The sequence below is a fragment of the Corvus moneduloides genome, chromosome Z (assembly GCF_009650955.1).
Source record: "Corvus moneduloides isolate bCorMon1 chromosome Z, bCorMon1.pri, whole genome shotgun sequence".
NCBI lineage: Eukaryota > Metazoa > Chordata > Aves > Passeriformes > Corvidae > Corvus > Corvus moneduloides.
The window spans coordinates 43,086,601-43,108,157 of NC_045511.1; the positions used below are offsets into that span (position 1 = coordinate 43,086,601).

General features: G+C 34.7%; 1 protein-coding gene across 3 annotated transcripts in view; it reads right to left on the reverse strand.

Moving 5' to 3' along the window:
• IFT74 (intraflagellar transport 74) overlaps positions 1-21,557 on the reverse strand; it is a 36,881-nt gene that overhangs the window by 2,627 nt on the left and 12,697 nt on the right. For 2 of the 3 annotated variants that reach the window (XM_032097417.1, XM_032097418.1), the window contains exons 9-19: positions 18,830-18,968; positions 17,769-17,831; positions 17,006-17,149; positions 15,853-15,893; positions 14,571-14,650; positions 13,429-13,431; positions 11,413-11,466; positions 8,021-8,118; positions 6,942-7,068; positions 2,958-3,121; positions 2,236-2,361 (exon numbers count right to left, since the gene is read on the reverse strand). In XM_032097417.1, the coding sequence (XP_031953308.1) occupies positions 2,236-2,361; positions 2,958-3,121; positions 6,942-7,068; positions 8,021-8,118; positions 11,413-11,466; positions 13,429-13,431; positions 14,571-14,650; positions 15,853-15,893; positions 17,006-17,149; positions 17,769-17,831; positions 18,830-18,968 (1,039 nt within the window). The remainder of the gene's footprint in view (positions 1-2,235; positions 2,362-2,957; positions 3,122-6,941; positions 7,069-8,020; positions 8,119-11,412; positions 11,467-13,428; positions 13,432-14,570; positions 14,651-15,852; positions 15,894-17,005; positions 17,150-17,768; positions 17,832-18,829; positions 18,969-21,557) is intronic. The other variant, XM_032097419.1, reaches the window with a different exon arrangement.

Consider the following 21,557-nt stretch of genomic DNA (forward strand, 5'->3'; position numbering starts at 1 on the left):
AATGATAAACAATGGCAAGATGTTTTTAAAGCTGCTGCTCATTAACCTGCATCTATAATTAAGCTCTTCATAATCCATCTGTATAAAAGCACTGCATGCAACTGCAGTAACAGATGAAAAAATCTGATGAGAATTCAAGACTTGTCATATAAGGAAGTTAATGGGCAAGTTAGAAATAAAAAGGTGAACAATTCAGAGAGATACCAATTCTCATTATGCTTCATATCATCATTCCTAAAATCAGTAAGATCTAAAATCACCAAAGATGCAATATTTCCTGACACTGTCTTGGACTTTGCACTACACAGAAGAAACTTCCTTACTTCCATAGTTAAGTTTCCTGTCCAATGCCAGAAGCTGCGATAAGAACAGAGCTGCAGCAAGAAGATTGTAGGAATGTGGGTTCAGTGCTGGCACTTCTTCAATACTTTCAGCATCAACAGGAAACTAATGTGGACATTATATTGATGGCTGCTTCCTTACAATACAATTTTATATTTGTTTTTCTGATGCTACTGTTCAAGGTTCTGCATTTCAAGATACGAAGCTGTTATTTTTAAATGTAAAACTGAAAATCATTCTGGGACTAAACTTTCAGTGGAAACTAAGACAATAAATAAGGAAAATATCACAGTATTTTTCTTAAAAGCTTATTATTAAGCCGGAAGAGACGAAAATAATTGCTGTACAACTCAAACCTTAACAGTAAAGAATCAGTTTTATATTGTACTGGTTTGCATCAAACAAGGCAATCATTTGTCTCCAAGACTAGGTATTTCTGACCAATTAAAATTGTTATTGTCCTCTTTGTAGATGTTGCTGCACACAACACAGTCAGTAAAGGAACCTGGAACTGAAATACTTACTGTCTTGCACACAGAAAAGGAAAGATCCAGTGTATTTTTATAGAAACTGCTTGAAGACCAGTTGACCTCTTGCAAAATTGCCCAAGTCCTCCACATTTATGAACACTATTTGAACTTCAAAATGCTTGATGAATGTCAAATAATCAGTTACTATAAGACATACCTTAATTCACACTGAGGATATTTACACTCAGGACATAAAAAGTAAAGAAACAAATCCTTTTCAAACACATTAAAATAGAACTGCCACAGCTTAATGAACTGAAGAAATGCTGTACAACTACTAATTTATAGAAAATGTTAAGCCTAATTATGCAAGTATCTTAACACTGTCTGAGTATGCATTTCTGATTTACTTAAACTCTAGAATCTGGTCTTGGCAAAAAAAGATACACAGCATCTGAAGTCTTGCACACTTTGGCATGTGGCTTTGAGGATTTAGATCATCACCCTAGAATGATTATAATAATCCTATGCTACAAATGGACACAGATGCCTCAGTCAGAGCTATGCCTTCTCATCTGCTCCACAACATTCATTCCACAAGAAAGTCAACTTAAAAATGTACAATATGACCTTCAGCTTTTAACCATATTAGAAAAAAAGTAACAGTCCTAAAGGACAAATATCTCAACAACCTCAAGCAATAAAAAACAGTGAAATGCATTACAAAAAAATCAATTTCCCTTTCCACCTTATTTTAAGGTTATCCATTTTCCTTCTGTGCATTCAAAACTTTATTCCAGTAAAGTTCTGCTGCCAAAATGACAGCAATTTATGTGTGTTTATAATGAAAGAATAAAAGCTGCTCAAGAGGTTATAAACATCTTCTTTCCTGATTCACTTTTGAAATGTAAACGTACATGTATACCAAAGTTGTTTAAAGAAGTGTGAACAGATCCTAAAACTTCAGTGGCCTGCAAGGAGCAGAAAAATTGGAAAAAGGAAAATGGAATTAATAGCACAGATTTAAAGAAAAAAAATTATCACCATGACTTTAAAAGCAAAAGAGAACTTAGCTATTAGTAGTGACTTTTTTTTCCCCTGCAGTTTCTTTCTAAGTTCGTCCTCAAACTACTTAAGCAAAGGAAGGGCAGAAGGTAGAGTTCTGAGCAAGATTAACAGAAAAACTTAAACAAAGGATTCGCATACTTTCTCTACTAGTAATCCAAAGCTTACAAGCCATTTGTTGTCAGAATATTAACTTTTGTTTGAAAACAGCAAATACAGCTACACACTTACAACATATGATTTAGAAAACTCACTAAGAAGGAATAAACAGATTCTGTCTTACAATGCTTCATGTAAGTGAGAAAACCAAAACTGAGAAAGTAACAACTGAAAGGATAATATGTGACTTGACCTATACCTGAGAATGCGTCTCATTTTCTTGCAGCTCCTTCTTTAGTGTCTCATACTGTGCATTCAAATGCTCCATTATTTTCTTAAAAGCATGGCTGCATTTTGTTAACTTTTCTTTGTCATCCTGGAGTTTCTAGTTAGAAAAAAACCCAACACAAACTGATTAATGGATGAATTAATTTGCTGCAGGCTTCAGGCACATTACTTCAATTTACCTTTCAAGATGCTACTTTTTTTCCTTTTAGAACAAAGCCATATGCATATGCATAAAGAACTCATAGGCTTTTCACTAGCACTGCATACTCTATCCCAAAAATAATACTCAATGATTATGAGCAAGTTGTATGCTTAGACAATACTGTATGAGCACCAGTGGGAATGCTGATATTAAGAATTTGTAGGAAATTCACTTTTGCTTGTGTTCTGTGTTAGATTGCTAAATTCAAAGCCATGGGTAGTCATAAATTACATCAGAATAGTTTAGCTGAATCACTAAAATAAAATGGGGAGATTTTGTGGAAGAAGGTTATCAGAAGATACCCAGCTGAATACCTGCTACATGTACCCAGTTAGTAAGTCACACATAATATAGCAAAATAGTATTTGGATTCATTTGCACTGATATGCAATCCTGTTTTTCAGCTGTCAGGAAGGACTCTGAATCACAAAACTGGATTCCCCTCCACTAGCTGCTCAAAAGCACACACTCTGTTTCATCCCTTTCATTACCTTTTTCTTTTCTTCTCCTGATGCTTTCAGAGCTGGCAAATTATTGTAGATCTCCAACTCTGCTTTTGTCTGTTCAATTTTGTCTTTAAGAGAAGCCAGTTCACCAACCATTTTGCCCTCCAGAAGTTCCATCTTCTGTAAGTCCATCTGCAGTTTTTGACTCTCTAGATCACCAGACACACAATCACTAATTAACAGTACTTTTTGTTTCATAATACACAGCCCATTACATACAGATTTATGCTATATTTAACCAATATAAACAGCTCCTAAATATACTTCTGATTTTGATATTTATGGGACTGTTAATGTGAAAGAAATAAAAAATTTGATCTTCACAACCACCCCACAAGTCAGACTCATACACTACAATTACTGTATTATAATCCGTAAGTGAAGAGTAATGGAAGTGTGATAATCTTCTGTATCACAGTGTTTCTATTTTTAATGTTTATAGCACCACACCATTAATTATAGCACCACAATCTTAAAGCAGTGGTGAAACTTACAAAAAATTTATTGCAATGATGCAGAAAAATTGAAGAAATATTTTTATTAGTTTTTTAGCATCTTGTTATTTTTATTTGTGCTGCTTGAATACGGATAAAGCTTAGTTTTAAGAGAACAAATAGCCAAACTTATTTTAAACATTTGCTTTGTACAGGAAAACACTTTCATACATCCGCCGAAAAGAAGTGTCACAGCTTACAACATCAACATGGGCTACAATAAACAGCATTTACTTCTGAGGCTCCATTAAAAAAGTAACAGTTACAGGTAATTAAAGGAATTAGAACTATGGGTGGATTCTGACAAAGGTAACTGTGGAGACTGAAACTGTCCAGACATGAGACATGTGTGAGAAGAAACAATAAAGATATACCAAGTAATAAAAATACTTTGACTCAGTCTTGAGGGTAAGTTACCTACCCAGAGTGGGGAAGGACTAGAGGTTGGTTAGTCTTAGTTTGTATGGTTTGGTGACCTGTCATTGTATTTCACTCATGTTCCTGAATATTAAACACATGGGTACATCCTCTTATGTTTCAGATCTGTGTCTAACTCAGAAGAATGATATAGATAACGGAGTTTTTTTCCTATATTTCAAAGTATCAGGCAACGTGGGCTATTGGGAGGGATGAGACTGCACAAAGAAACTTTTCTTGGCATAGGTTTGTATTTTGAGATTTGTGCTGATCTGATGAAAAAAGGACAGAAAATTGCCTCCCCAACTTAACCAAGGCAGTATAAATCTTTAAGGCAGAAGAAAATAGATGTCTCTATGTGATGGAAGGACAGTTCACCTTTCCACAAACTGTGGATATAGTTTTGTCAGTGGACTTCTATGGGAAAATCTCACTTGATCAAAACACTCAGAGCAAGGTACTCATCTCTCTTCTTGTGTATTTATGCCATATACTTATTTTTTAGAGTGAAACATTTGTTTTTATCAACACTTCTGGCTTATTACAGAGCACGTTCATGATTTCTTTAGGAACGTCAGAATGAAAAAAAAGACAAACCAAGATTTTTGTGTGCCATTTGCAATTCTCCTGAGGAATATGGATCCATAAGGTAAGATTGAAAGTGTCCTCTATGTGCAAAGAGCATTTATATAAATATGAAAATTTCCCTTGCAAATTAAAAGAAGGATTTTAAATTAAAGTATTTTGCATTGCTTTGCATGTAAGTAATTCACAGTCTGCCTTCCACTGCAAAGGGCTTAAGAAAACACTTTCTCTCTGTCTACAGTATTTCATAACGGCTCAGAGTTTCTCACTGAAGTTAACATTGAATTGGTTAATGACAGATTATAAACCACAACTGAACAGATCACAGCTTTACTTCTCTTGTTCCCACAGCACTGTGGTTTAAAGACAAATGCTTAAGGACATCAATAAATGAGAATCTTAGATCAGAAATAGTAAAAAGTAGAATTATGAAATAAATTCAGATAAGAAAGAAATAGCAGAAAACAACTATAGATGTTCATGAGGATTTACTTAGGTCTTATCAGAGCATTTTCACTTTTTATATAGTTGTTCTGTATATCTGTATTTTGTTATTTTAAAATTATACATAGTTGACCAGTTGGAATTTATTTTACATGTAAAGAGTAGTACCAACCTAAATGCCAAAAAGGAAAAAAAAATTTTCTTGTTCTGTTCTGTCTAATACAACTATGATGAGACTGCAATGGGTATTCCTACCCATTCACACTTTCTGGAGAATGGGAAAGAAACTGGAAGGGGCAAATTTTATCCTTATCCAGCAGCAGACGCAGTGAAAAAACCTCAAAACTGAAAAAACCTCAGAATTTCTCTAGGGGAAGAGACAGGAAGAGGATGCAGCCCAGTTCCTTCTGATAGGCCATGAAGTTGCAGTGTCTAGCATGCAGTGTGTACATAGTGGCAAATTCTCAGAACAAACTACAGTGACCCAGGGAAATGTTTTTGGGAAACCATGCCATCAGCACTTTTGTTTACCCTTCATGGTTTCCTTTTCTTTTTTATTGTTTTTAAGGGTTCTGCTGGTGGACTTTTTATATCTTTGTTACGGCAAGAAAATATGGAAATTCAGATTTTAATCATAACAAAAGAATCCTGAAGACGACTGTGCTATAATTCAAAGGTTAGAAGGAACTTCAACAGTGCAAACTGAGCATTCACTGTATTTCTGAAAGAATCTTAAGTAGTTCATTATACTATCTGTGAATCCTAGCTGTCAGACATTTACTTAGGAATAATTTAAATTGTCTGCTGAAAATTACGTACTGTAACTTCCTTCTCTTCCCTTGCAGAGAAAGAAGTATGTCTTTCAATAATGCCTCTACAGCACTATGTGCTTCCAAAACATCCTTATATTGTAAAATAGTCAGAAATGATACCTATATCAAAGAACAAAAAGTCATATTTGAACTTCTGATATATGGCCCAGAAATTTAAATTAGACTACAACTTCAAAATGAGTCTTTGCAGACAAGCAAACAGTAAGTGTTCAAACACACACCAGAAAATCAATTTCTCTAACATTTTGTGCCAAACAACTTCTAATTTGCTCATATCTACTTTGAAGTCACAATACCGGCTGCTCTTTTGAAAATTACTACGAAGTACATCATGTAAGAGACTTCTAACAAAATGATTTATAGTTCTTAATTCCTGCCCCTTCCTTTACGCCAAACAAACAAGGAAAGGTTTGCTGAACCAATAACGATACTGGCAAAGACATAGAATTGTGAAAACAATTCTACCATAAGCGGTGCAAATAAAGAACTAAAGAGATACTTGTTACGGGAATGAAAGAAAACTACTGTCTGCTTTTTGAAATTACAGAGAACATCCTGAAGATGCTAGTAAGTATTTGAGTATTTTGAAAATGAAGTCAAAATGAGTATTCACTTTGCAGAACCAAAGCCTCGGGATTTGAGAGCTACTCACTGTTGTTGTCAGTTAATTGCCTGAGGTACATATCCCTTTGGAAAAGCATAAACCATAAATAAGTGATACTAAGAATTAAATTTACAAATAATACATGGTGAGATAACTATGGAAAACTCCGCTTCAGTTTATTAAATACACTTTCAAGGTCGTGAAAGATCTTATTTTGAGGTAAGTATTAGTAAAATCAAATACTAGCTTAATTCAACCCCTGTATTAAAATACCCTTGTTTGACATGTATCTGTGCAAGGAAAATGATTATTTAGTGATAATAGTAAGGTAAGTATAAATAAGTATACACTCTTACTATAAATGTATAATATACAATATCTAATAGATTATAATAGATATAAATAAATTGAGAAAAATAAATAACTTGTTACCCACAAGCACTTCAATTTGTGAACTTGCCACTGTATTTTAATATGTGGAGATCACTTGATATCTAATATTTGGGGATCTTCTACATGTTATCAGTGTAACAATGCAGGTAGTCTTTTATTATTTTAAGGAATTAATTAGAAAATCTGTTGCTGATCTCACCTGTAATCAGACTCTTAGCAGTGCTCTGTGATTTCTGCATTTCATTTGATTTGAAAGTGAGGTCTTCCTGCATAATCTTCAGCTCTTGATTGGTAACAGATGAAATTTGTTTCATATGATTCAGATTCTGTGTATTACCAACAACAATAACAACATGCTGTATTTTTGAAACAACAAGTGGTAACTGGACAAGTAAGAAACTCTCCTGTCCTATGACATTGTTATTTGCCTTTTCTACTACAAAGACTTTGAATACTGGAAATAATCTGAAGTGATTTAAATGTGAATGATTTTCATTCTGCTAACTTCTGATAAAAGATGTATTGACAGATCAGCACAGATGAAAACAAAACGCCGCAAATATAAACTGTGCTGCCATATAGGTCTATTGTAAAGTAAGTGATGGTGCCTAAAATATATCTTATGGTGTACTGTATTGAAGTAGGAAGAAGACAATTAAAATAATCATAGAATCAAAATATTACTCAGATGAAAGTTTTCCATAACATAAAAAAATCCATGGGAGTTAAGAACATAAAAAGAAGTCTTGAAAGTGAAAAAAAGGGCAGACTGTAAATGGGAACAGTTTCTGAACTGTTGCATTATTAATATATAATATTTACATTAAATATTATACAGCAGGGCATTTCAGACATACCTTTAGTATATCAGAGACACAACTGGAATATTTTTTTAGTTACATAACACTAGTGACAGAATACCCATGAGCTGAGATTTGCAAACTTTGGATAAACAAAATATTTGTTTATTTGGAAATGTTTATCATTATTGATGTTAGTTACAACAGAGATGAAGAATTATAGAAATTATGCAAATATTTCTTTGTTCTTGTCACAATATTACATACTATTCAAAACTCTTCCCCCAGAAAAAAAAGAGAAATTAAACAAATCCTTTTTTTAACTACAGCTGCACATGGTTTAATGTTTGATCATTTTAAGAGACTATTATGTAGATAAATATAAACATATAAAACCAATCATCCTTCTTTATCCAGCCACTCTCCTGTTCTGTGTGTCTAAACTCCTAGCTTGCTAAAGGTGGATGGAAATGCTTACCCTGCTGGTAAGCTCCAGGAGCGCAACAACGTTGGCTTCTATTTGGGCCTTTCGTTCCAATTCCTGACTCTTCACATCCGCAAACGTCTCAAGAAAATCTAGAGATTAACAAACACAAAAAAGAAAGCTCTTACTTGAGTGGTTGAAATGTTGTTTCCAGTCAAAACTTCATATTAAATTGCTAAGCAGTACAGTTTCAGATAAGAGACCTTGAAACTTGTCAACTTACGGGCTGGAATGAAAATGAGAAGAATTATTCCAGTTACACATTGGACACAAGGCCACCACCTTCTTGTGTTTAGGTGAGGGTTGCCACCCAATAGGAAAGAAATTTCATCCCCACTATTTCTGATGCTTTTCTAAATGCTTGTCCCAGCAGTTGTTGGTCCTCATTTTTCTGCAAGCTATCAACATGGGCTAAACAAAGGAAACAGGTAACTTTATTATCTCCAATGGCCTGGACTAAATGCCAAACACTGCTGAAGACTTGAGACCTGGTATCACCTCTTCCCTTCTGTATTATTTCCCTTAGCTACAAGTCTAATTTATGTTCATTTTAGTAATTGTCCAACTGAATCTGACAACACAGTTGTAATGGTGGTAGGCACTCTGTATCTGTGTTCTAGGAATACCACATTGTATTTCTGGTGACAGAGATATTCTAAAATGAAACATCCTGGACACATCACATGGAAGTTAGAAGCCAGCAAGATGCTGCCCAGAGCTCTAAGTTACAATAATTTCTTTCTTGCTGGGTCTCCTCTTGAAACATGGCTTATACACACAAGAGCACTTGGGAACCATAAGAGTTTGCACACTTTTTATCTGGATAAAAACTGGAGAAGTCCTTGTTTGGGCAAGAAGGATTTGACAGTGATTGAAAAGCATTTTCACACATTTATAAATATGAAACAATAAAACTAATATACATAATATCCACAGATATGAATGTAATTCTATAAAAGTGAGTCTGCAACAGTGAAATTAGGACCTCAGAACTGTAGCTGTATAATTTGACTAGTGTTTTTCTCCTTTGGCATTCTGGACTTTTTATGTGCTTTTTGTTTCAAACCTTTGAATTTATTTAGAAACATTAAGCAAGGTCCATATTTACATCTCATCGCACTGCTTTTTTGCAAGCAACTTATTTTTTCATTACACTTGTCTGATTGATCTTGTTTCATTTGAATGCTGTGTATTTCACAGACTCATAAAAACTCTTGAATGCAAGAGACTGCAAGAGCTCATCTAATTAATTCACTTGCTCCAGGACAAAACCAGTTATATGTCAGTAATTCAGATAGTTGTCCATATTCTTCACGCACACAGCTCCTGATAGATACACTACAATTCTGGACAATCTATTTCAACACTTGGTAAATGTTATTGTTACGAAGTTTTTACTAATATCCAACCAGAAATCTTTCTGCAGCTAGTGGTATATTACTCCTTTTCTATCCTCCTCATATATACAGAAATAAATTATTCAGTTACTATTTGAAACAGCCTTTTTACACATTTGACAACTGTCATAAATTTTCTAAAATAAAAGACTCATTCTTTCATATTTCCTTGCAGGTCATGCTTTCTGCATATCCCCATCAGTTTTCTTCAGGACTGACAGCCCCTTTCTTTATGTGCAGAACTAGAGACAATACAACCATCTGAAGTATTTGATGCACAGGAAAAAACATTACTTCGGATGTCTAACAACTGACATTCCAATGTATACCTACTGTTGTGGCATTTTCCATGTTAGTCTGATACTGCTCAGCTTTGTCTTTCACTCTCTGAGCCACACCACAGAGCTGTACCTAATGAACTGCTCCTACTCTGCATTTTTGCTGTTGATTACTCTTGAGTGCAGAAACTTACACTTAGTCCTTTTCAAACTTTTTTGTAATTAATTTCTAACATAAGAAAATTACACTAAATTCTAACCATGTCTCCAACATGATTTCAGCTTTTCTGATGGAACATTTTCTGTGAAACTGTTCTCTAAGATGCTTTCTCCCATCATCCAACTGATTAAGAAAAATACTGACTAACCTGAACATCCAGCACACTGCAAAACTCTACGCAATACATCCTTTCATTTTGGCATTGAATCTTCCACAATTAATAATTTTTTAACTGAATGCACAATATAGGTTAAAAATGGACAATATTGGCCTAGCTTGCTTCTAGAAACACCACAAGACAGCAGAAGATGTACTGAAGTTAAAGTATACATCATCTGCTACACCTTCCTTATTCTGCGGTGTTTTTCTGTCAAAAAAAGGAAAAAAGATGTTTGTATTCGACACATCAATACTAGTGTTATTCATACTCCTGTTCCTGTAACATTTACATATTGTTTGCTTGCTTAGTTTTTCCAAATTATTTCTGCAAATTGATACTAATCCGACTGGTATGTATTTAATTGTCCCCTCTTCTTCTACACAGGCACCATATTTGCTCTTTTCCCATCCTTAAGACTCCTGTATGTTCCCCCAAATCTCTCAGCTCTCAGGTCCCCCAAATTACTAACTGGTCCAGAACTGTATCGATAACCTTTGATGAAGGGTAGAAGCAGAACCAAAACCCAAAAAGTGAAGCCCTGCTGACATCATCTGTATCAATACTGAAAACCCAGATCAAGGGAGCTTTTGTCTTTTTGCTTCTCAGGAAACCTGGAATTTGAAAACACAGAAACTCCCTGAGTTTTGTCTTATTCATCTTCTCTTATTGTCAGCTGAGACCTTTCTTTCAGTATCATGCTAGCCGTAAGTTATATAGAACATTTTTAGAGAACACTTAAAAAAAGGTGTTATATCCCTTGAACCTCTACGGCATGTTTACTGACCATTTTCCCTTTTGCTGACCAACTTTTTTTTGTAAGCTGTCTCCTACAGTACTATGTATAAGGTATACTTGAACCCAGTTGTTTTCATCCTCGGTTAGTTTCGACCAAAATCTCTACAACATTGTAACTTTTTAATATGTAACAAGGATTTAGCAACATTCATCTTGAGTAAATAGATATGAGAAGCCTTAATTTTAAAGAATTACATGATATCTATAGTCGTCCATTTTGAAGTTCTGCTTTTAATCACTTAAGCAATTAATTACAGCCTTGCTTTCATGAAATAAAGTTGTGTTCCTAGATCTTTAATGCTTGATGAAAAGCCTTGAAAGACGCTCCAAATGTTTGTGATTGTCCTGTAAGACTTCAATTATCTTGTCCACAGAACAAGACCATAGAACTTTATGCAAAGATCAGCACATCAGTTCTTTGCAGCTATAAATTAGCTGTTTTAACAACAAAATGAAACCTGTATTTTAGTGAACTTAGGCCTAATAATATTTATATATATATGTAATATTAAGCTAAATAATATTAGACAACTTACTGTCCATGCTTTCTTCCCTCTTCCTCAATTCCTTGTATTTCCAATTTTCTTCTCCTACAAGAGATGTAACATTAATTTAACTTTATATTGTCTCAGGCCTGGATTCCTTCAGGAAGCAAAATGACTGTTTCAAAAATAAAATTTGTACATGCCTAGGAACCACAGGATACACCCTATTTAATTTAATGTAGTCAGGTCAACTATGTCATATACCTTTTAATATTAAAAAAGAAGATACCTTAATAAATCAGCCTCAATGCAATTTTTAGAACCTTTCAGGTGTTACAATTTCTGATAGATAGGAGTGGGATAAATACTTGGTATGGACAAAGGAAGTTCACAGGGTTTTTCTGAAGTCAAGTGAATTTAAACAATAGAGAACAAATGCTTCTGCGTATTTGGGCACCACGATGAGTTAAAACTTTCTGCAGCCCTGTTTAATATATAAGCCATTTCAACTGCACTTTCACCGATTGCAATGGACTTTCACAGGGATACACGGCTTCAAAGAAACTGATAATCTCAGGGAAATAAACAGGAGAACTGTACAAGCAATGGACTAGGAAAATAAAACACACAGAAAGCTTTCTACAATTAAGTTTGAAAGAACATTTCCATACACCTTCAATATAGTGGTATTAGAAATAAGGAATAATATACATATTCACTCTATCTTTAAATTCGACTACTGATCATAAATAACTCATAATTTATATGTATTAGTAAAGTGGGACACCTGATATATTTGTCACAAGAAGATGAGACAATTCATTTCCTAAAAATAATTTTAAGTTTCAAACATCTAAATTTTTAATTGTTTGCTTTATATTTAACATAATCTTTTAATTTTAAAGAATACAAAGTAAAATAATCAGACAGATACAGATAAAACTGAGCAAGCAAATTTCTCTCTGACTTTTTATTTGTACACCCCTATGCTTTCCTTTTTATCTAGTATATACAAACAATAAGAACACCTGAGGGGCCCTAAGAGACTTTGATTCTGCTTCAGCTTCCTTGCAGCTGTGGCTTTGTTCCTTATTGGACTCTCTCTTTCATTTTGCAAGGCAAGGCTCCAATAGTTAATAACTTAGCCTGTTCTACTCTTAAAAATTCTGGTAATCGTGAGCCATGAAACAGTTACATGATCTGTCAAAGTGTTTAAAGAAAAAAATATTTGAAGACCACAACTTTGAGATGTCTTTATAATAAGTTTTCTTTAAAATATGCCATTAATGCACATATATCTTAACCTCTCCTGCAATTTATGAAGGATTAAGTCTGTTGCATTTGAATTAATGTTGACTTTGACTGATCATTAAAGTTAACTGCTAATACATAAACCATGTAATAAGTGAGTGAACTATTTACTTATTTAGATTTTTTCAGGCAAAACCTAGAAATAGTTATTTCAACATGGTCTGTTTGACTTTTCCCTGCTCAAAAATATTTCTAGCACTGAAATATTTATCCTGAAACATTAAAAAATCCTTAGTTAAAGTTTCTTTTTTTTTTTACTTTCTATTTCACCTGATATTTACATAAAAAAAACTTTAGAGCTGAATTTTGGGAATGCTATGTAATAATGTTTAAATACTGATCCAGAAGTAAAGTGACTAGGGAAGGGGAAAGCACAAGAATTTCAAGGACACACCAAGATGCTGATTTAGAGCTGAGGTATGAATTGCCCTCTGCGATTCTCTCCCCATTCACTAGAGAAGGTGGCATTGGGAGTTTACATTTTTGTGCCTTAAAGAGGCTCCTTATGAATACATCTATTCCCTCTGTGTTACACCAATAGGTGTAATTCCCTCTACATTATACCACAAGGTAACTTGATTCTCAGTATTCTGACTGGTTCTGATACGCTGACAGAGAGCATGTGCTTTCTCCTACATATGCTTCAAACTCTCTTCTTCAACAGACTTTTCTAAAACAGTGAAAGACACAGTCCAGCAAGGAATGACTGTGTGTGTAAACTGAACTATAAAATGTGAAAAGCAACTTGCTTCTTACCTTCTGCATTTCTCCAAAGTTAAAATAAAAAACGGTTGCAAGCCAAACAGAAAGGAAAAATTAAAGGACAATAAAGTTTGCAATGATATTATCTGGAAACACAAAAGCTAATAAAACAGTCTTAATAAATATTTGCACAAAAATAATGAACTATCCATAGAAATATGAAGTATTTTGCCATGCAAAAGATGATAAACAGATTAATGTAGAAATATTCTGTCATGCAGAAGATGATAAACAGATGTCTGAAACATTTGTTTAGAGGCAGATTTTTAGATATTTATTCACCTGGAAGACACTTACAGCCAGATTTTACACTGATTGCCCAAGAAAAGGCATAAAATAAGAAGAACATCAATTCGTTAATTCTATAGAAGTTAAATAACTTCTTATAGAGACTTTCCGAATGCAGGCATATACTTATGAAATTCCTATCTGAACAAGATTTCTTACAATCAAAAGAAGGTTTTTCATTGCATGAATCTTCATTTTATGGAGAACCTTTTACAGCTATTAAGGACTGATGCTCAAACTAAAGTTACTTCCTCCAGAACTGTAACTTCCAGTGCTAGGATAAATTCCCATCCTAAGCACTAGCAGCACGTGTTTGCTGGAAGTCAGTATAAGCTAAGGCCATTCCTGGGCAGCTTACAAACTCTTCTTGCAAAGATCAACCTAAGAAGTTTCAAAGACAGGTAAAAATAATACTGAATTCTGTCTGCTTTACACATTGCTATTAAATATTCTCAATTCCACATTTGCCGACAGTGTAACAGATCATGTAAAATTAATGAAAGCGTTTCTAAATATGAACTTGTTCTGCAGCGCTTCCAGTAAGATACACATCTATTCTTCAAGCAATATTAAAAATCAAATTGGATGGAAAACCAGACAGCTGTCCTATTATTTTATATGGTAATTTTCAATACGAATTTGTTTAATGTTCCACTAAAGGTGGGTACTCCCGATTTCTTATGTCTGAAAAGAACAGGCTGTACTTGGAGACACAGAACTTCTCATGCTGGTGAGTACTGAACGTTTGCATAAGCCTAAAAGTTTTAAGCAACTAGTAGGTATAACAGTTTGTTATAGAACAAAGAGACGCAGCTCTGCCTAGTCTGCTACGCCTCTAATCATATTACCTCGATGGTTCTCCAGATCCATATCAAGTCGTTGAATGACCTTTTTAAAATGGTCTATTTTTCCTTTTACTTCTGCCAACCTGACAAATAGATAATGAAAGTCAAGGTTAAAACTGTATTGTAAAATACTTACTTTATTTTAGACAAAACTGCAGAGAGAAGTCAGAATAAAAATAGAAAATCTCTATTTACCAAAACCAAAAGAGTATCAGAATGATTCTTGTTATTATAAAAGGTATGTGTAAATCATCTGTCACTTTAGTCCTCTGTCTATTAAATAGAAGTACTGTAGCTCCTTTTTATTAAAAAGCATTTTTTGTTGAGTCATCAGTAATTCTTAACTTACTCAACTAGTCCCTCTGCTGGCTGCTATTCAACTTTGCAGAGGTACAACATGATTGTTAAACTGCAACAAGTAACTGTATTCCTTAAACTGTATTCACTAAAATCCACTAAGAAATTTCCAAATAAAACACTCTGCTACATAATCAATCAAAGTGTGAAATGAAATTACCTTTAATACATTTCTACATAAAATCTCAAATATAAATCTTTGTTATTTTTATCTATTAAAAAATTCTGTTAAGCAATTTATTATCCAATTAAAATGCATTAAAAATTGACCAACAATTTTAGTTGGGAATATTGTTCAAAAGAATTTAAAACTGTTTCTAGGAGATTTTATGAATTATCTCAATTTTTCTTTAAAGAAAGAGAAATCAAAAGGCTCAAAATCAGAAAATACTGTACTGTTTTATCTACCCCTCGATACATACTATTTATTATAAAATTTACTTGACTTCCTGGCAAGTGTTCTGAAAGACCCAATACCCAAGGATCAAGAAGCAATGCCCTTCTACTCTTTAGAATGGAACTTTTGTGACTCTTAGGTTTTAAGAACACATAAACAAACTTCAAAATGTGGCTGCAGCGTAATGCAGGTTCAATTTCACAGCTGTCCCAAAGGAGCAGCTCTTACAAAATCAATGTCTTCTTCAGCCTTAAGCAAGTTTATGTCAGTGCTACTACCAATTCATATTCTCAAGGTGTGTTCATAAGGGATGGAAGTATCTTATTATGCAGACCTAAAGGTTTTACCACTATAAAACTTGTTTACTGGAAACAGAAAAACATCTTCTATTCTTTGTGGAAGGTTAACACTAGTACAGGTTTGAAGATGTGGTGATGTTCTAAAAGTCTATAGAAAGACATGATGGAACACAACTATGTGTCTTTAGGGTGTACATGTAATTTATAGCAACAGTATAATGGGGTTACTCACTGTCTTTCCATGCTTGCAATTTTTTGACTATCATCTTTAACCTATAAAAAAGTTAAACAACTTTAACATATGAAATTAAATCTACAAATGAAAAAAGGAAAATTAAAAAAAATCTAAATTCAAAATACACGGAATCGAAACTTGGCATTTGAAATCACAAATTTGTGACACTGTCCAACAAGAAGTGATATGATTTAAGTGTTATGTCTTCCAAATGTTTAAAAATCATACTTTTAAAAATGAAATACACTTACCATTAGTCATTCAGACCAATAGTCCATAAAGTAGAAATGGGTAGTTACAGTGTAGGCTATTGTAAACTGATCCAATTACTCCTGGACTGGTATACCTGTTCAGCACCCTACAAAGATACTCTCTGGAGTTAATTACAAGAGCTGTTCAACTGGACCAGTCTTCCCAACCAACATGTCTCATGAATTGGAACAAAACCAGCTAAAAAGCTCACTGTGCCAATTTAGTTTTCTTAAAATAATAGAATGGTTTGGGTTAGAAGGGATGTTAAAGATCATCTGTTTCCAACTCACCCTTCCCCTGGCTCCCCAGCCCTGCCATGGGAAGGGATGCCACCCACTAGATCAGGTTGCTCAGGACCCCATCCAACGTGGCCTTGAACATGTCCAGGGATGGAGCATTCACATGTTCCAGTGCCGCACCACCCCCACAGTAAAGAAAGTCTTCCTAACATCTAATCTAAACCTCTTATCTTTTACTTTAAAATTCCCCCCCATCTTACCACTTTCTGCCTGTGTAAAAAAGTCACTCGGCCTATTTTTTTATAAAGGTAAATATATCTCTTTAGGTACTGGATGTGGCTATAAGGTCCCTCCAGAGCTTTCTCTTTTCCAGGATGAACAGCTCCAACTCTCTCATCCTGTCTTCATAGAAGAGGTGCTCCAGCCCTGGGATTATCTTCACAGCCCTCCTCTGAACCCGCTTCAAAAGGTCTCCAGGTTTTGGCTGAACCAGAAATACCCCAAACTTCCAATTCATTAACTATTCTTAATTTCAGATTATTTGCGCTGCCTAGAGCATAAATATAGGCAAGATTCAAACTTAAGTATTTTCAATTATTACCACCCCTAAAAACACTGACTTGGAGAATCTTTTACATAACAACATTTTCTGTTCTTGCCTGGTTTAGTAATCTCTCTCTTTCCTCCTGTGGAGACTCCACGTTCTTATCCTCAGCAATCATTTTATCTCGATGTTCCTTGAGCTCGTGGAGCTTTTCATACATCTGTACAGCTTTCTGTTTCACCCCAGAGTGTGCTATTTCCTGTTGGGAAAAGCAAACACCTACTAGCTATTTTCAGATGGCAAGAGAGCATTGCGGCAATCATGCTTTAGTTAAGCAACACCTACCTATACAAGTGAAGCTTATTTCTTACAAAAAGCACAGAGAAAGTAAAAAGTATTTTATAAAGGACTTTATAAAAAGTAAAATTTATAATCCATATTATCAATATTACATTTACTGGAATAGAATATCCCAATCAGTTACTTCTTGATTTACAAGTTCTTCCTTGGGCCAATTTTCTGAGTAGATTTACTACTTCACAGTTTCTAGGGAATTTCAAACTATATACAATATTCAAAAGGACTGAAAAATGTCTAGTAGTATTTGAAAATTATACTTTCAGACTGTATGTTTCAGCTCACAGATCCTTTTATCCATGGAAGAACCAATATGAAAAAAATCTCCTCAATAACACATTTTTACCCAAAACTGATCAGAAATTATTAGTAGAAACCAGAGAGGCAGATTTGGCATCCCATGCTACAGCATGATCCTACAGTATCTGAAAATTTAAGGAAGAGAAATTATAGGTATTTTTTCTTCTTTACAATAGCATTCAGGGAAGTTTAGTACAGAGAGCACTTGTTATCATACATACAGCTCTTAGACTCTCTTCCTCTACATTTAGTGCATCCAATTCCTGCTGTTGAACAATCAATTCCTAAAGAGGAAGCAAAACGCAAAATTCAGATAAAAATTTCTACTTGGTTTATTACTTTTTTGCTTTAACCCTCAGTATGTATAAAATGCTGTAAACTATTCCACTGCTGCTCTCAAAAATTTGAAAGACAAGACTGTGTCCAACTCCTTCACATAACTCAGATGTAATAAACACTTGATTTCAGCATCCAACTTTTCCATTACTCTTATCATTGTTATTTGCAGTTGCGCTACTAGCAAAAAAATTTTTGCCCTTTTTCCACTATTATTTTTCTTAAAATCAGTACTGCAGTTGGAACTTATTATCTGTCCTTCAGAAATTTAGAGTCAAATTTTAAAATCTGAACCAGCCACAACAGTTTATTTATAGTCCAGAAAGAGACAGGTGAACCCTGAGTATTGATTCAGCTCATCCTAAGACAGATGGGAAACACTGAAGTCATCTCTGTACAGACTATACAGAGAAACTTTCAAGACTGCACAGCCTGAACTAGATCATCCCAGAGAGCCTAGAAATGTTACTGTTGTTAACATTAGGATTAGTGAACATTTTATAAAACCCAGTTCATTTTTTCTGATACATTCAGACATACAACAATATAATAATAGAAAAAGCTAGTCAGATTTGCTTTTGTACACAAGAAGAAAACTTTCTACTGAACTACAGAAATTGCAGGGGTTATTTTTCCCTTTTGCTTGCTTTTTGCACATCATGAAACATCTACGTATTGCAGTGGCTTTTAAAATCTGCACGTGAATCCCTAAATTTAAACAGAAAACTGGGAACATTATTTCTTCTTAAAGTATTAGATACAAAAAGACAAAGTATTTGGTCTTAGTCAATTGCTCTATTTTCAGGTACTTCTACAATTGAGTAAGATACCAGCAAGCTTTTTTATTGTATTACTCTGTTGTCAAGCTCTTTAGTACTTAAATTTTATCTAAACCATGAAGCCAGTTTAAGAAATATTTTAGGTAAGCATAATGAAACAAGCCAACCTGGGAGAGTTTTTCATTAGCAGCTTTCATCTCCATATATTTAGCTTGATTTTCCTGCGACGTGTCTTTCATTATGTCATCTGCCACAACCTTTTCACGCTTGATATCTTCTTCTACAGCTTGAATTAACTTTTCTGTGCTGTAAAAATATAAGGGTTTTGTAACTTTCACCAGTTAATATATATTGTAAGCACTTATTTCAAACTCCAGTACTCCTTCAGCCTCACTGAAATGCTCAGTGTAACATCAAAAGCCCAGACTCTATAAAAAAGGAGTTACCAGCTTGTACCTAATCCTCTTGGAGCTGGATTAGGTATACAAACATTCACAAAATGAAATACAGGAGAATTCTCTGCCTTTACAATACCCACACCGTGTTTTTCCAGCACTCCTGCTCTGTCTATCTGCATTGGTCTCAACACTGGCAAAAGTATAATACTCCCTCTCAGTTGCACTTAATCAGAATTTCTGGAGTAACAACAGACAGTTTGAAATAAAGAAGCTGGTATGCAATTTGTGAATGCACATTAAGAAAATATATTATATAGACATCACGACTTGGCGGTACCAGATGATGATGATGAAAAGATTACTCTTTGCAAAGAATTGCTGATTACAATGGAGAGTGGTTGCAGAAGTCTAAGCAGTGTAGTTTTTTAACTACGCAATAACTAAGAAACTAGGCTTTTTTTACATTCTTGATTCAGGACTTTAATCTTTTTAGGAAATCAATAGTCTGCAAATACAAAAACTTTACCATTTCAGCTATAGTGAGCTACAAGCAACTGTCTTAGCAGATTTAAAGAATGCATAAAGAACTGTTCTCACTGTTTTATGATGTCTAGTAATTTCTATGAAATTCCTGAAAGCTAGAGAGTCAATCTGAGAACACAGTTAAAGGAAATTTAAACAAAACCACTCCTGAGAGTATACCTTATATACATACCCTTATATGTATACCCTTACATATATATATAGTATAACCTGAACAGTATACCTTAATTCCCTTCATTGTTCATGAAAGATTGCTGCTGAAACAGTTTGCTTGTTTCCAGAGTGATTTCTGCTGTTAAGAATGATAAAATCAGCTGAATACCTTCATCTAGGACTTTTTTTTCTCCTCTTTTTCATTAACTGTTCCCAAGTTGCAAGATGACAAGTGGTAAATTGTGTAACTGACACTATTGGATCAAAGACTGCAGACAAGAATGCCCTCAGGTTTAAGAGACGATGCAAAATATTGGAACTGCACCATGATAATTTCAGGGTAAAGAAATAATGAAAATATTGTAGAAGCAGAGTAGAGTTGCCATTGGAATGGACTTCTGAAGGTTGTCTGGTCCAACCTGTGCACTACTCAAAGCATGGTCACCTAGAGCAGGTTGTCAGCGTCTTTTTCAGGTTTTCAGTATCTTGAAGGATGGATACCCCATAACCTGTTTAGGCAATGCTTTGATGTTTGTTCACTCTTACAAACAGAAGAGTTTTTTCTGATGTTTAAATGGAGTTCCCTGTTCTCCAATATATGGCCATTGTCATTTGTCCTGCCCTTTGGCATCACTGAGAGCAGCTCCACTTTCTTAATCCCTGCCCATCAGGTATTTACTTTGACAAAATACCCCCTAAGCCTTCTCTTCTAGAGATTAAACAATGCCAGTTCCCTCAGCCTTTCCCCACAGTTTTCATCACTTACAAGGAATTCTCAAAAGAGCTTAAAAAATGTAACCACTTCCAACTAGCTTCCAAGGAGATCTATAATCTCCAGGAAACTGAGCATATTATATAGAAATTCCGTCAGGTTAGCAGGCCATGCTGCAAAAATGCTTTCGACCTGATGGTGATGAAACACAACAAAGTGATGATCTCCCACTAAGTATGGCAAATTTGGCAAGCATTGGGACTGAATAAGAAATACTGGATGGCTGTAATATGACATTAAATTTAATACCCTCTTGGGACTAAAACAAATTTATTCAGACGCAGTCCAAAGAACAAGGCCCTCACTGCAAGTGCACCAGTTTATAAATGGCTAATTATGTTACATACGGTAGTGGAAATGAGCTTTTTTTTAAGCTATAAGAGTAGTTTGATCCAAGACCTTTTGGAAGGCGTGGAACTAGGAGTTGTCAGGGAGCTTTCATGTTACTTCTTTACTGAATGCTCCTCATGCCTCAATGTGGGCCTATGAAAGCTGTTGCAAGGTCTCAGCAGTGACAGTTTCTCTCAAATCAAGCCCAGCTTCAGACATGGAAGAAAGAAAACAGAGAAAGCGCAGTAAAAAATTCAACAAAATGCTAAGGGTGTTGATTTTCAGAAGAAGCCTCCACACTACATGTAATTCTCCTGGAGACACTGCAGTATGGCTTAGAGGGAGCTTGTATTTCAACACAAACATAGTGTCTTTCCTGGAGATCACTGGAACCTTCAGAAAGGGAGAGAATACAGTTTGCTCCATATATAGCAGTACCACTCTTGAGGGTAGTGGTATCTCAAAGCTCTATGGGATTTCTCTCATCTGTGCCTGAGATTTAAAGCATGTAAAGCAGGACAAGGAATGAAACCTCCTTTTCCAGCCTCCTCTATTCAAAGTGTGTGTGGATAAATTAAAGAGTAGCCTCTTAACATGAGGCACTTCTCCTTTTCTTACATGATATGGACTCCTGGCTAAATACTTCAAGATGATCCAGCATGTCCTTGAGACCAGAAGTGTCTGACTTACTGTGATGCA